Source organism: Homarus americanus, unplaced genomic scaffold (assembly GCF_018991925.1).
Source record: "Homarus americanus isolate GMGI-L3 unplaced genomic scaffold, GMGI_Hamer_2.0 scaffold31037, whole genome shotgun sequence".
Classification (NCBI taxonomy): Eukaryota; Metazoa; Arthropoda; class Malacostraca; order Decapoda; family Nephropidae; genus Homarus; species Homarus americanus.
The window spans coordinates 5,587,318-5,604,969 of NW_024722227.1; the positions used below are offsets into that span (position 1 = coordinate 5,587,318).

At 36.6% G+C, this 17,652-nt stretch overlaps 1 protein-coding gene across 9 annotated transcripts in view; it reads right to left on the minus strand.

Moving 5' to 3' along the window:
* The window catches only part of LOC121862332, a 46,344-nt gene extending 29,949 nt beyond the window's left edge, over positions 1–16,395 (minus strand). The window contains exons 1-4 of one of the 9 annotated variants that reach the window (XM_042360530.1): positions 16,373–16,395; positions 12,508–12,805; positions 4,878–5,032; positions 1,431–1,541 (exon numbers count right to left, since the gene is read on the minus strand). In XM_042360530.1, the coding sequence (XP_042216464.1) occupies positions 1,431–1,541; positions 4,878–5,032; positions 12,508–12,595 (354 nt within the window). In that variant the 5' untranslated portion in view covers positions 12,596–12,805; positions 16,373–16,395. Of the gene's footprint in view, positions 1–1,430; positions 1,542–4,877; positions 5,033–5,219; positions 5,567–9,817; positions 10,022–10,564; positions 10,681–12,507; positions 12,806–15,828; positions 15,944–16,206 lie in introns of those variants that run through there. The other 8 variants (XM_042360529.1, XM_042360534.1, XM_042360533.1 and 5 more) reach the window with 8 other exon arrangements.
* Between the last annotated feature and the right edge of the window lie 1,257 nt (positions 16,396–17,652).

Consider the following 17,652-nt stretch of genomic DNA (forward strand, 5'->3'; position numbering starts at 1 on the left):
AGTAATAAACCCGCTCCACCCACATTCTCAGAAGCTGCAGCATTTGCTAAGTACACTGTATTTTGCAGAGTGTGGTTAGAAATGTCACTGTTTACACGGCGCTCGTTCCCTCCTGTCCGGTAGGCTGAGCTGGTGCCGCCTCCCGGGTGGGGGGTTGAGTGGGTGGAGGGTGCACTGCTGCCCCCTGGCCCTGTGTCGGCACACTTGTTTCCACTACCCTCCCCCTGAGTATAACCCAAGTACACCGGTCCCCGTTCCTCCTCGACTCCTCCCTCTTCTGCTTCAAGTCCTGCAGGAGCTTCTTGTTCATGTCCTTCTAATAATTGCTTCTCAGAAAATAGTGTACTCACGTGCCTAAGTTCGCTACCACGCTACCAAACACTTGATGATATCAGTTATATTCTAATAAAAGCCTGGGTGGTGGCAGTCTACCTGTGTAAGTATAAAATATAACTGAGCCATGATAAGAAATTGAGAGAAAGAAGTAAGAGGAAAATATAAGAATAAATAAGCACACTGAAATAAAGATTTAGAAGAGATACTAACATAGAAAATAAAAATATAGAAAAGGAATTAATAATGTACAACTAAGAAAATTAAAAGGAGGTTACATATACCCTGTAAGGCAGAAATAACATAGAAAATACAATACTGATAATACAAATAGAAAATATAAATAAAAACACAGAAAAATTAAGCTAATATATAATAGGACAAAATGTAGAAACAGAAAATAAAATTATATATACAGTATACGGTATACACAAGAAAAGATAACTCCTCTCTCTCCTTTTACACAAATATAATATAGATATAGATAAAAGAAATAGGAGTAGAAAATAAAACTAAAAACCTTAAAATCGCCCCCCACCCCCTTTACCATGTACTGTATGTATCACCCTTCCTTCCTCCAGTATAATTTGCATGCCAGAAAATATTCAGCATACATGTGTCTTGACCTTTTTGTCAGCTTGCAAAATAATTTAAGAAGTTTTAATACTGAAGCCCAAGTTTATGTTGTGACAGACATGCTTGGGTGGTGATAGCATAATTACCAGTTAAATAATTAATGAGAGATAATAAGTACAAATTCTCAGTTACTGTATGCCCAAATGAAATTAATTAAATTGAAAATAAATAGTTTTAGGGTAGCAGACAAGGAATGTGTAAAAGTTGGTCTTGTCAAGAGTTTACACTTGACCTGACATGATCCAGTCTATCATGGTGCCCGGTAAGTCTTAGGCGAAAAAGGGGGTTCAATCAGACCCCTCACCCACCCTCCCTTGGATCCACCACTGGATACAGATATACATTGTGTTGTTTACTGCTTTAAATGAATTAAAAATTCACATAACAAAGACTTTCCTACAAGTGATATGGGACCTACCTAGCTGAACTACAAAAAATAAGAGGTCATTAAATCCACAAACCTGCCATCCAGAGTAGTAGTTGAATTTTCTTTTTGTAAGAAGTTCATCATGGAGGAGAAATGTGTACCATACTCTTGGAAAGTAGAATGCTCTTCTCCAGGTCATACATACCTTAAATGACACCCAAACAATAAAGCATTCATGAGAATGTCGTGTAAATTAAGGTCAATGCCAATAGAGGGATGAAAGAGTACAAGATTATACATGGAGTCCCAGAAAGTTACAGATGACATTGAAAAAACATGACATGGTGAGTCCTAATAACATTTGTAGAGAGTCTTATTCCAGTGATCCCTCGGTTAACGAACGCCTCGGTTACAGAAATTTTGTTTAACGAATTACCTTCCATAAGAATCTTCAATTCAGTTAACGAAAAAAATTCGGTTAACGAATTCCTTACGAATTCTTCTCAACATGTTTTTGTTTGCTCACCAGCTAGAATATTAGTCCGCCAATACAGTAATTGGTTCTAGGGCTTAAATTCGTTCCCATTTGAGTAAATATCAAGAAGGTTGTACTATTCAATAATTTTAAAAGTTTTATATTAAATTTTTTCGTCATTTTAACAATTATTGAACATAATTGAAGTACAGGAAACTAGTTTTTAGCATGCCAAACAGCCACTTGACTCACCCAGCAGGTGTCAGTTTGTGTCTCTGCTCAGTGGAGGTAACATCTTGCTTGAGATTCTTGAACATAAACTATTTTTACAGTACAATTATTGGATTCTGAAGTTTATTTTACATATTGACAATATATAGAGCAGTGCAGTGTTGATTTAAAGAAAATAATCTTGAATTACACCAAGTGAACTAAAATTTTATGGGTGAAATGGCGGCATGAAGCATGGGGTGATTTCTCTTCTACCCACACTTCCTTCTCTTCTCCCTTCTCCTCCACCCCCACTTCTAATTCCAATCATCATCATCATCATCAACCAGGAGCCTTCTACATGCACACCTCAAAGTAAGTGTACTTTACTGCATTTATTTTTAGTTTGTATGTAATTTTCGGTGAGCTGGAACCAATTACCCAAAATCCCATTGAAACAATGGTTTTGTTTAACGAAATTTTCAGTTAACGAACGACCTTCTGGGACGAATTGTGTTCATTAACCGAGAGACCACTGTATAACACTTATCCCACATCAAATGATCAGGCCAGGGAGAAAATAAGAGAATACAGTACTGTACTGTATTCTACTTCCTCCCTGACCTTATCACTTTGTTATCAGGTTCTTTACAAATGTTCTGGTCACTCATCATGTCATGTTATTTCTTGTTTTCAGCATCATCTTTCTAACTTTCTGGGACTCCACACACAATGATGATATTTCATCATTTAGATCAATTTTAATGGTTTTATCCCAACACAGGAAGCTCGGGATTACAGTGACCTCCCATTCGGGCTCTATATATTACTTAAATATTGCTACCAATCTGCCATATATATCATCAAAGGGATTACTACTTAATTCCCCCTCCCCTTTTTGGCAAGTATGGCAAGGAATGACCCTTTCAAAGCTACACACAACACATTAAATTCGTTCTACAAGATTTTGTAAAATATGATCAGTGTCATATACCTTAAAACTGCAATGGTACTGTAAAAAATAGTTTTATTAATTACTAATTAAAATTTTGGGTATAAAAGATACAAAGATCAGTACAGGTTGTACCTCTCTAGTCCGGCATTCTGTGGTCCGGAAACTCCCGTGGCCTGGAATGATTTTAGTTTGTCCAATAGGTAGATAGGCAGCTTAATTTTTTTTTTTTTTTTTTTAACTTATCTGAATTATTATTATTATTACAGGAGTATTAAATTTTTGCCCCTCAGGCCCCAATGTGGGTCAGTGACCTATGCCCGGGTGGGCTAATCCCCTAAAAAAAAAAAAAAGCCGCGGGAAATTAAGGTTTGTTTACATCCGGCAGTTCGGCTGCTCTCTCTCTCTGCTTGTCTATACAGAGTACAACATTTAACCCTTAAATATATATGAGCAGTAAATAAGTGTTTCTTTCATATTCTTATGTCGAGTAATGACGATATATTTTCACATGTGCGCACTTACATACGAGCAGTCTCACTTTTTTTTTACCATTAATGGTTAGCTACTTATATTGTTCCATTTATTAACATTAAATAACATTACAGGTACTTCAAGCAACCATATTAATTTTTTACATTAATTTTACTACAGCTAAACTCAGGGTCTTATTTTCTTCAGTTTTATATGTAGAACCAATCAGTCACTGGTTTCGTAAGCTTTAACATAAACAATGCCGGCAGCGGTCTCGTCTCCTCTAATATTCCACGTATTATTAATAAATTGTATTGTTAATTTTGCACACACGTACATTAATTCAATAAAAACAAATTCAGAAACATTAATTAAAATATATATGAACAGTAAATAAGTGTTGCTTTCACATTCTTATGTAAAGTAATGACGATATGTCATTTTACTACAGCTACAACCAAGGTCTTATTTTCTTCAGTTTTATATGTAGAACCAGTCAGTCACTGGTTTTGTAATCAACGAAAACAATGCTGTGTCATTTCCTCGTGTGTTTTAATTTTCTACGTATTATTAATGAATTGTATTGCTCATTTTGCACATATAAACATTAATTCAATAAAAAAGACATTCAGTAATAAACAATAATGAATCTTTTGTACATAAGAGAAATGACGCTGTTTACACGATTATGCACGTCGTCTGCACGTTGGCGGGCCGTTCAAACCCGTCGAAATTCAAGTTTCCGCCGTCAAAATTTTTATTTATTTATTTTTTTGTGTGTTCCAATAAAATACGTTAAGAATTAAAAACTCGCGAAATTTGAGAAGCTACTATACGACATTTAACCCTTCAATATGTCTTCAAAGAGACCATGACGCAGAGAAAGTGGTGCTAGTGCTTCCAGGCATAAGCACAAGTCACTATCTATCCAGGAAAAGGGTGAATTTCCATGGTCCGGCACCGGTCAGGTCCCGAGGTTGCTGGACTAGAGAGGTACAACCTGTAATACATACATACATACATACATATATATATATATATATATATATATATATATATATATATATATATATATATATATATATATATATATATATATATATATATATATATATATATATATATATATATATATATATATATATATATATATATATATATATATATATATATATATATATATATATATATATATATATATATATATATACATATATATATATATATATATATATATATATATATATATATATATATATATATATATATATATATATATATATATATATATATATATATATATATATATATATATATATATATATATATATATATATATATTATAATTTTGAGACAATTTGGCTGAACAATTCTAGAGATAATGTCCAAACCTGTTACTTACTGAACCAGAGAAATAATTCCCAACCTACCTGTGATGCATCAAATCGTTTCTGAATTGTGAGATATTGGAATACTCTCTCCAGGAGGAGGTCTGGTAATAGGTGCCAGTTACTATATACATGATTAGGATCCTCGTCTGCCTTCTTCTCATCAACATAGGTGGTTTTCTCCGTTACTTGAAATTCTGTATCAAAAGAAACACATGCTAGGTAAATTCCAAAGACTTGCATAGTGTAGTTATAACCATTAAACAACATTGCTATTTCAGAATTGCCTATACTGTACATACTTGTACCTGTATTCACAAAAAAATCATACAAACTTGCCATACAAGTTATAAGGTTATCCAGTAAGAAACAGAAATTTGTTACCATTTCAAAGTGGTAGCTGCCCAATTGGAGGTTTAGCCTAGAACTACTTCTTAGTAAAGCTGCCACATCACATCAATAGGCATTATACTGGAAATAAATACTTTCTACTCTGCTTAAAATAAATACCAAGGATTCAACACATAGTGTTTCCTAACCCAAGTTATGGATGAAAGGTAACATTGAAATAATAAAGGTATCAAAAAGTAGAATGAATGACTGTTTTCTGGTACCCCAGCTTCATATATTATTATTGTTGAGGCAGGCCATAAGTTTCGAATAAGCCTAGGAGAGTAAACACTGAATGAATTTACTTTTTACTTTTACCTTTATCCTCTTCACCACTGATCGGCTCGTTAGCCACTTGGGCGATCGGTCACGTCTCTGTTACGCACTGTTGGCAAGTACTGGGCATGCACCGGCTCCTGAATGTACCTGAACCCGCTCTAGTATTGGTCAAGTCTTGTCTGGAAAGAGCTCTCACTCGGTGCCGTCACAACACTTTCTGGTAGATTGTTCCAAGAGTTCACAACTCTCACTCCAAAAAAGTTTGCCCTCACAGTTTTTTGGACTTGCAGCTTCTTCAATCTTGAGCTGTGACCCCTTGTGGGGCGAGCGTCCGCCAGCTCCAAGTAAGGACACTCAACTGAGTATTCAGATGCTTATACACCTCAATTAGGTCACCCCTTGCCCGTCTGTAGTATAAGCTAGGCAAGTTCAGGCGCTCCAATCTCTCAGGGTAGCTGAGGTGCCGAAGGGCAGGCACCAGTCTGGTGGCCCTGCTTTGAACATTTTCAACCAACTGACAGTCCCTAGCATATCTCGGGGACCAGACGGGGTGACAGTACTCCAGATAGGGAAGCATTTCACTCTTGAAGATCGTTACGAGGGACGAACCGTCTAGATATCTGAACGACCTTCTTATAAGACCCAATAATTTATTTGCCTGATATACCTTCTTCTCGCAATGGCCCGAGAACTTCAGCTCATTGTCAACATACACACCAAGGTCCTTCTCATATTGTCCCAAATAGTGCAGTTTCTTCATCCCGTTGGGACATATGATACGCCTAATGCCAGCCTCTCATGCAAAAAACAAAGGAATATACAGTATTGGTGAGCAGAGTATACAGTACAGTACCGGAAACTCATTTACAAGTACTCCTCGATTTACGACCTACTCGACTTATGACCACCCAGACATACAACCGCCGCAGTAGTATAAATATTTTATATGATCTCCGCAGTCGTATAAAATATTTTTCAAATTAAGTATTTTCGAGTCCCGACGTTAGTGATTGCGCTGTGTACTGACAAAATTTTCGTTTGTAATTCTCTTTAAAATGGCTGGCAAGCGTAAACGTGAGAGTTCTCGTGGTGCTGAGAAGAAAAAGAGACACCTATTTTAGATTTTCTATGTATTATTTTTGCATTTTCGACTTACGACCTGGTCGTCGGTTCCTAACCCCGTCATAAGTCGGGGACTGACTATATAATGTTCTGTCAATGAAATTTACAACATTTATTCATAAAATTGCTATTATTATATGCATGAAACCTGCAATACAGAATAGAATCATCATCAGTGGGCTGTGGCTGGGAACACAGTTCCTCTTTTACTATGGAAACCTATCTTCATTTACCTATACCAACCTGTATATGTATAATGTAAAGTTTAATGCTAAGAAGGTCTAAAATATCTTAATCCCAGTAACAATACTGTATACTACTGTAGTCATAAAAAAGGATGATACAAGAAAAAGAATAAAAAATATAAATTTTTTTCAAAATAGATAAAGCTATTAAGAGTAATAATACTGTAGAAGTCCAAAAATCCGGACTGCTTGGGGATTGGGTCGGTCTGGATTTTCGGATTTTCCGGATTCTCAGGCAGTACTTTTAAAATTCAAATTTAAGGAGGAATAAAGAAGAGATGAACAGGTACATTTTGATAGTTTTTTCATTAGCAAATATAGCATGCTTCATTTATCATAACGTGCAGTTTTAAAGAAAAAGCTGTGAATTCTAGAATTTTATTCTTTGCCTTTTTTATATCATAAATTGTAGACTTTCCAATGTTGTATGTTTCCATTAGAACAGTATTGCTCACACCACGTTCTATTCTAATTATTTCAAGTTTGTCACTCAATTTCAACGTGTTCTTCTTTCTCTTCACACAACGAAGTTTATCTACTTTAGGAGCCATTATTATGGGCTCTGTAAATGGAAAGAGTAGGACTCAAAATTACATACGTTGTCACAGTTTGATTGCCCGTTTTAAAGTGGCGACCGCGTGGTCGCTTGTTGTCGCTGTGCAGCTGTGGCGCTCATGCATGCGCACATACACACAAAAGCCAGCTAAAAAAAAAAGAAGAAAAAAAAAAAAAGTTTGAGTTTTCGAAAAGTCCGGATTCTCGGGTGGTCCGGATTTCTGGCATCCGGATTTTTGGACTTTTACTGTATTTAGAATAAAATGTAAATAAAATTATAATTATGTTTAATAGTTTATCACACAGCTAATTGCTAAAGTATGTAAAGGAGCAAACAGTGGAAGGGAAACACTTGAAGCTAATAACACCAAAGCAGATTAAAATAGCTACATGCAAATTCAATTAATAAAACCAAGAGGAACTAAGACATACTAGAGCAGGTTTAGTAGACATAAGAAAACCTCTTTATCAAGCTTGGGATTATAGACTGTCCTAACTGTTCATTAACTTTTTTGTTATGAAAGTTTCTTCAGATGATAGGGAACAGCTTGCTGATGCTCAATAAGTTACAATCTTTGGTAAGAGGATTTCTGACCAACTAGAATTAAAACTAGTTTTGGCTGCTCATCCTAAAAAAAACAAAGGCCCTCACCCTCATGAGAAAAAGATGATGATTATGATTATTAAAATGGGATGTTACGTAATGCATATAGCTACATAACTATTCTAATGAGCTGTTCTTATAAAAATAAATAAAAATAAAATTACTGCCCTAAAATTGGAATTACTGTACAGCACAGTATACTATACACACAATTGCAGTCTAAATTGTTTCTTTTACTTTGACAACACAACATAATATATAGTACGTATATAATTTCTCACCCTTGATGTTTTCTTTTCCCATTTCTGTATTTATTTATAGTGCACCCCCCCCCCCCACCAAGGCTCCGATGTGGGTCGGTGACCTGTGACCGGGTGGGCTAATCCCCACAAAAAAATATATAAAAATTATATTGTTAATAAAAGAAAACATGAGAATAATTGTTAATACATATACAACCTGTACCTACAAAAGTCTATTATACTATACTGTACTGGGAATGCAATCCCAAAGCAAAAATTCTTCTCCATAATGTACTAAATCAAACATATGGCCCACTTAACGACATTTCTTATGGAAAACACTCACTACTGCTTATTTCTGGTTCTCTTTCAGTAAACTAACGTAGCTACTGTACTGTACTCGGTTATCAACCACTGTCTCTGACCTGATCATTGATTAGACAAATACAGCACTAAGACAAAATATTTTCTCCTCAATTTATGTCAGTGTTTTGTGCAGAAGACTTTAAGTATCACAGTTTTACCTTTTGTAATTCATAATACTGTACTCATTATCAACTTCTCTGCTGCTTTGTACAATGACAGATATCTAGATATCAGAGGGAATTACTTTGACTATTCACTATACAGTATGGTATTTTTTATCTCACTCTAGAAATTTTTTGCATATTCTCCTCTCAGAGGAAAGGGCACTGTGATGTTTATGTACAGTACAATCTTGATCAAAAGTAATCACCCACCCCTCCTACTACCAATTCCTACCATACCCGAGAGCTCAAGGCCTTTCTACAAGATAGGTCACAAGAGGGTGGAGGAGAGCTAAGGGTGGCATACCCAGGTAAGGTAGGAGGGTGTAAGTCAAGGGCCTCATATGTAGTGAGAGTGTATGTGGTCTTAGAATTGTGCGCGGACGTTTACGGCCCCACCTCAGGTTCACGCGCCTCACTTTCACTCACAACAGGTGCTGGGTCATCCACATATGACACACTTTGTGATAAGAGGAAACCTTGTTGAAACTTGCTGTGGTGGTAACTCGATTTCAGGCGAGGTAGCGCTTGTGCCCTTACTACGATTATCAAAATGTTCTTATCACCTTATTTCTAAATAATAATGAACAAAATCTTCAAAACTATTTCAGAAAATATGACTACCGAGCCAGTCTAACCTTTAGGGTGTTCATCCAGTACTGTAATGGCTACAATTCTGTAGTACGACTCGAACCTGTTATAAGGAGTTTCTACAGTAAAAACTGTTTGCTATAGCCATCTTATCTATACTGTACTGTGAAAAAATACCAGAACTGAAATGTATCATCGAGATGATACACAATAACAAAAATAAATATGATAGACAGCACGCTAGCAAGACAGCTAAATAAATACAATACTACAGCTAAAAACAATGCTACATAACGCAAAACTAGAAAAAATTTCTATTGGTGAAGAAACTAGGCAAAATTTATTAAGTTTAACAAGTTTATGGCAACTAGCTACAATTCAAGTTAAAATTAATGTATCCTATGTATGATCATTTCAACCTTCGTACCTCTTTCTTTGTAGTAATGATGTTTATCATAACATCTTCCTATTTTTTGTTCTTATCTGTTCTTCAACCCAGATATTAATGAGGCTTTATACACTGTTACACAAGTGCAAAATCTTTGAGGTGGGGCCATATAACTCCTGACCTTCATGCTGCTTGTAGTATCCTCATTGTAAAAAGAAATGCCGGACTCAAGGAAGAAATAGTCTGAAATAAAATTATCCAAGCTGCTAGTTTTATCAAATACGTATATCTAAAGTTAACACAAGCTGTTTTATGTAGGTTCAGTTACTATAGGATGAAGCTCCAATATCCGGCAACCAGATAGAGGAAATTACCATTATTTAGAAGGTTACATATCTTCTGTAGGTACTTATACCAGGTTACCAATACTGTATACTGTATAGATAGTGTATCTGTACTTGTACATAAACACATGTTTAGGAGCTATGGCACAGTTCAATTAAGGTAGAATTAAACTATAACACTTAAATAAGAATACTGTGATATTACTAGTCATACGGGTCAGGTCGTACTGTGTGTCTGTAACAAAGCGTGTTGGCACTTGAGCCTTCGTTGTTGCGTGGCAGAAACAGGACATTGAATGCGTAAAAGCATCAGGATCGTCTTAGTGATGTGAACATGTAAATCAATGTATATTGACTGTATATTGAAATATTCTACCTACTTGACTGGTGTATAGGCTGTGAGGACACAAATGTAAAATCACTGTCATTTGCCAAGACTTACTTCAGAAAATTTTAATGAGGCATGTCCATGGCTGTGACTGACCGTCCAAAGGATGATCAGAGAGTGTAGTGCTGTGCCTCATAAATAAAAATGAGGCAAGCAACAAGCACGAGTGCCTGTAAGAAAACCAAAGCGCATTATTACTGTCACAAAGAATTTTTTTTTCTTCTGTGTTTTTCAAGGACTGTGATTATGCATATGATCCACCACTCACACAGAGATACAGTGAACACAGTATTAGCACAGAGAGATACCAACAACTCATCGAGAACTGGATAACCCCCCAGAAAAAAAAATAAGTCAAACTGTCTTGGACGGCGACACTGCACGAAAGAGGGTGCCAGGGAGTCAAGACCAGCAGAGGGCAGCTAAGTGATTTTTGTTTAAATAATATTAGTCTGGCATAAGGGCATGATCACTCACATATCTCAATTTACTTAGATTACAATTAGTAGATGTGATAATAAAGTCATCCCAGGGAGGGGTAAATTTCTTTATCAGAATAAAGTGAAGATTACGAAGAAGGCATCACCCCAGACACGAGGCCTACTGTGGGAACGCTGCCGAGTCCTGGGCTGTAAGAGGCACTTGACACAAGACTTGACACCAAGGCACAAAAGCAAGTATCATAATAATAATAAGTATTACAGTATTATTATAGTAATAATAAGTATTATTATTTCTATTATTAAACCGACAGTAGATTATATCACATCGTGAACTGAGCTTAAGGCTAGGAAGATTCTTGCAGAGTCTGGACATCCCCCACTATGGTGAAAAATAGCGGGAAAAAATTCCTTCCGCTAAATCAAGAGTTAATTATATCGGATTCCGTTAAAATGAGAGTTCCATTATATCGGATTCCGTTAAATCGAGTTTGTTATATCGGATTCTGTTAAATCAAGAGTATGCTGTACAGTAGTTGAATTTTCATTCACATAAACATCCGACACCACCATTCTTTAGGTTTGCCAGGCAAAGAAATTTTTTGAAACAGTGCCGTTTTGGGGGAGTTGCCGTATGTTAGAATGCCAGATATAGGAGCCTCAGCCTGTACAGTATAACATGCTACGTGATGAAGTTTTGTTTGAAAAGCCAACAATATCAAACACAAGTGTAATCTGGTGAGTTCCTATACCAAGAATATGTCTAGTACAACCCAAACCCTCTTATTAGAACAAATATATGCAGGTACAGTCTCTCCTTGACTTACGACGGGGTTCCATCCCGACGACCAGGTAGTACCAGTAAGTCGATTTGGTCGCAAGTCAAAAAGGCGAAAATCATACATAGAAATTCTAAAATGAAATATAGTACAGTAAAAGTAATCAATAATGAAAAATGAATAAAGTGTTACTATGCACTTACCTTTAATGTACGTAGTCAGCTGAATGCACATGGGGCCTCAATAATTTTTTAATTAAGCATGGAGACTACATTAAACGGATGAAGCAGAGGAGGAGACAGGACTGTCGTAAGTCGAATATGTCGTAAGTCGAGGAGAAACTGTACTTTACTTCAAAAGGTCTTGTCAAAGTTTATATAAAAAAAAAAAAAGACATCAGTCTGATAAGAAATTCACAAGGGTAATGTGGATATGCCTTATGCTCTATTGTACCAATACTGTATTCTCAAAGTTTCATGGAATGTACACAACTGTAATTGTTCACCAAAAGAAATGTCCTTTGCAGTAAAAAATCACAAGCCAATACATCAAAGTTAACACACCATATTTTCATGACTGGAAATGTGCACTGTTAATTGTTAAAGCTTGTGTGATAGGTACAATTTTTTTTTTGTAGCTTAATGTAAAAAGAGCATCAGTATCACTCCCCTTCCATAGATTCAATCTTGAAATTCTGTTAGTAACATGAGTAGATAATACACTCTAACAAAGAAAACAAAATGCTCACAGCATCTATCAAAGCATATAAAATACGTACGACTAGGGTCCCACATATTCACTCTGCGTTTTAGTTGATGGATTCCAACCGGACGACCAGGCCGTTCTGCCTTTGAACTTGTCTCCATTGTAATTCAATGATTTTACTGAATTACTATGAAAGTTGATGAGTGAAGATCTTTAACTTTCCAGTAGTTAGCCCGAATAGTCTAGGAATAACTTTGTAATTAAACTATTAATTCATAGTTTACAGTCTAATTGTGACTATTACACCTTACAAAAGTCATCTTAGTAGTACAGTACAACACTACTGTACCTGTGTTCTCTGGAAACTTCTGCTGTAAATATATTGTTTTTCAATACATTATAATTTAGGGAATTGTTGAAGGAGATGACAAACACCAGAAGTTGTTCAATTTTGTTCATTTTTTCACATAAGTTGTTTGGATGATAGTAAGTACTAAAAGTTATACAACAACGCAGAGAACATAAACTAACCAAACTTTACTTAACTTCCGAAACAAGGTGCGGAGCCCAGCATATTAAGCAGAAAGAACTTTGTTTGATATCAGGTACCGATGAAAGCACTTTTTTTTGAAGCAGCAAGAGTACGATTGGTTGTTGCAAACGGTCTTCAACCTCCACAAACACAGTTAACTTGTGATACAGTACCAAAATCAATGCCATTACTACGCAGTTGAAAAACAAGATGGATAGCTGCTCCTTGAGGAAGAATAATAAGTATAGAAACATAGATAAGTTAGAATCCAATTATACTCCAAAGAAATTGGAAATGTTACCAAACCCATATTATGGGATTTGAATCCAACTACAATACTGTACAGTATATGAATTTCATCCTTTATATTGTATATACATATAATTGATTAAAAAACCACATATGCAAAAATTAAGAAAAAAAAGAGGGAGATTTACGCAGGCCATAAGCAAGAAAAACAAAAAAGTGAAGCCTATAAAATTGAAAACAAAAGAAAATCAAGACAATAATTATGGCAATAAAACCCCAGATGTGAGGTTCCATCATTAGTTGTCTATCTTTACAAAGACCGGAATCACAAATATATACCAGTAGTTTAAGACGGTTTTATACCGGGGCGCACCTGCTTAACATAATTACTCAAGGTACTGAATGTTTGGACCCAAATTCTGGAACAGGGTGGCAATATCGACAATACTGTATATACCTAAATTTTGCCGAGGATTTCAAAACTGTCCTGGCATGGATCAGAGACTTTATTCATGACCACAAACAGTGGGACATATAATACGCCTCCATACCGTTGGGACATGTGATACGCCTCCATACCATTGGGACATGATACGCCTCCATACCGTTGGGACATATAATACGCCTCCATACCGTTGGGACATGTGATACGCCTCCATACCATTGGGACATGATACGCCTCCACACCGTTGGGACGTGTGATACGCCTCCACACCGTTAGGACATGTGATACGCTTCCATACCGTTGGGACATATGATAAGCCTCCATACCGTTGGGACATATGATACACCTCCATACCGTTGGGACATATAATACGCCTCCATACCGTTGGGACATATGATACGCCTCCATACCGTTGGGACATATGATACACCTCCACACCGTTGGGACATATGTCCGCCCATACCATTGGGACATATGATACGCCTTCACACCGTTGGGACATATGATATGCCTCCATACCGTTGGGACATATGATACCCTCCATACCACATATATGCCTCCATACCGTTGAGACATATGATACGCCTCCATACCACATTGGGGACATGATACACCTCCAACCCGTTGGGACATGTGATACGCTTCCATACCGTTGGGACATATGATAAGCCTCCATACCATTGGGACATCTGATAAATCTCCATACCGTTGGGACATATGATATTATGATACACCTCCATACCGTTGGGACATGTGATACGCTTCCATACCGACATATGATAAGCCTCCATATGATAAGCCTCCATACCGTTGGGACATATGATAAGCCTCCATACCGTTGGGACATATGATAAGCCTCCATACCGTTGGGACATATGATAAGCCTCCATACCGTTGGGACATATGATAAGCCTCCATACCGTTGGGACATATGATAAGCCACCATACTGTTGGTATGACCTAGGTGAAGCCTCTTACACTTCGTGACATTGAATCTTCGCAGTCATTTCTTGACCACTCTTGAAGCTGACAGATCTTTTTGTAACTCTTCACATTCTATTTGGTTCTTAATTTCCCTAAATAACTTGTCATTATCCACAAACATTTGTATGGAGGAGTGTATAGCTTCTGGCATGTCACAGGAGAAATATCGGACGAATATTTAAGGTAAAAAATTTATTTCTTTGTTTAAAACGCAGGTAAAGACATGAAATTACTGCCATATGATGACTTTTTGCCATGTTTTACCCTGTAATTTACCTCTTCTTTCACGTCCTGTCCACTGTGTGGTAATTTCTGATCAAAGAAAAAACAATACAAACTGAATTATATAAATGCCTTAGGGTGCTAACCATCTTCTCCACTATTACCCCCAATAAATCTGTTCAGACCTCTGGCTATTTGCTGTTACTCATGAATAAGCACTACATGAATTTAGCTCTCATCTATAACTTGTATATTTTGACAGTTGACCCAACAGGGTGAGCTTTCAAGTGTCCACACTCTTTTCTACCCCAAACATCACGTTAAGCATTATCACCCCTAACAGTTAGATACCCACAGTGTGATAGTAAGGAAAATGTGGGCTTAAACGGCACAGAACCAGAGTAACCTGAACAGGGTAATTATTTGACAACTGACCCATGGCCGATTTTTAATAGAAAACGATTATAAAAATGCAGCAATTTCACTGTGTTTTATAGTGGACACTGTTGTAGTTTGTGCAAATGTGTTAAAAAGTGGTTATTTCTAAATTAAACCTAACCTAACCTTAGTTGACATGAAAAACAAGCAGGTGTTGTAAGAAGACCTTAACAACCTGACCAAACAAACATACCTAACCTCACCTAATTTCCTAGCCAAGGGGACGGAGCCCCCCTGTATATTAAACAGAAAGAAACTACCATGATATGGGGTAATTTTATGTTTTTTGTGGACATGAGAGCACCCATCTGTGCAGAACAGTTATTAAGTATACGCTGAGCATTGGCAGTGATCAAGCCCGGACGGTGGAGCGTTTTGAGAGGTCAATATGGCTGGCTGTTTACCTCCTGGGAGACGTCACCGCTGCATTACCATCAAGAAGACAAGGTAGTGTGCGCCTAGACGCCTAATTATCTAACAAACGAAACATTTACACAAGAAATGATTATCATATCAGTACTCACATGAAAATAAAGGGAGAAAATAAAAAATAAAAAAAATTAACTCTTCCCACAGGTCAGGCGTCACTAATGCTCACACTACTACAATGTCTTCTAAAAAACAGTAAAATTGCAGTGTTTTATAAGCGTTTACTATGCCAAAATCGGCCAGCGGGTCAGTCATCAATAATTACCAAAATCACATAATAATTACAATAATTTAGAGTAAAAATGCTACAAAAGCAGTGATTGAAGTAATGTTTACCAGAGCCAAGTGGTCACTATTGCCGAATAAAAATACCAACTTTATACCAGTAAATAATATATACACCAATCATAGCACGTTACACAAATAATACACACTATCAATGCAATATGAATAAAATAGGTTCTATGATTCACTTCACTATTCACGATATACACATCAGCTGGGTCACAAACTGCAGTAACCTTAACTACGTTTTCTGACCAACTTTATATTAGTCTACCCAGCAATTCAGTTCTTCCGATCTATTTTTCAATCATTATATCTAATGGTAATGAAAGTCAAAGTACAACAGAGTAATACACATGAACAGTTGCGCACCACACACTAAGTGTTTGTTCAACTGCAGCTGCCTAAGTTATTTTTGGACTTGGCAGCCGACTAGAACAAGCGAGTCTACTCAGTCTTAACACTCTTAGTTCACAACGTACATCTCTAATATCTTTCTTTGAATATATATTTTTTTATATATAAAATTAAATTATAATTACTTGACATAATTCTGAAATACTTTACTGTACGTTGATAATAATATTTCATCTACGAAAAAAAATCAGTTGAACGCCTGAATAACACTTGTCAGGCGAACAATTGGCAACTGGAACTAGCGTGGCATCACAAGGAGCAAAAGCAAACTAACCAACAGTGTGACATTTTCGCTAGTCCAACTTTACAAATAAAATAATAATAATAAAAATCAAGTGCAAGCCAATTAGCAATGATTAACAGTTGATTGGAGGCGCCTTCTCCCAGGGCACCCAACGTTTGGATCAGTGTGAATGTTGTGTAGCGTACTGTATGTGGCCAGTTGTCAAATTATCTTTGTCTATTTCTCTTTGAATGGGCTTGTAGTGGAAACTCTCCTCTGCAACTACAACTGCCGTTTGTCGCTGACCAGCTGATCCCTTGTCGAGTTTCCCAGTCAAAGCCTCGTGGTCACACAGAGCGGGGTCGGCTACTAGCGACGTCTACCTCCTCCTATATAAAGCTCCCAGACCCAGCCACGCCATGACGGTCCTCCTACCTACAGCCCCGCAACGCCTCTCTCTACTCCACGCCAGCGCTGCCGTTTATTCCTCGACTATATGACGTCATGTTTCCTCACGTTTTCGTTGGGTATTAAAGTACATTAAAAAACATGAATTTTAGGTATAACTATTGTAATGTCTTGGCAAAATATAAACACGCACATACAAAAACCCTATAATCATATAATATTATAACATAACATGGGAACCTTAAACACTAATTGTACAAAAAATATCAAATAGAAGTTAGCATCCTCTGATTTGGTGTAAAATTTATACATCTACCCTGGAATTTCACAGCCTCAGACAAGGATAGTAATGAATTAATAGAGGGAGTTTGCAGAGCGTTTCTGGATTTTGTTTTCATTAAATTCAATTTAAAAAAGAGTCTCTGCATCTGCATTAGATGTTGGAAGTGACAATACCTGCAAAGCAAATGTACAAACGGGCTCAGAAAGCTCATTGCACAACTCTCTTAGCACTCTGGGCCGGGACTCTTATCAACTTTTAGCTTTGACAATTTATTTCTTATAACCTCTTTTATAAACACAATGT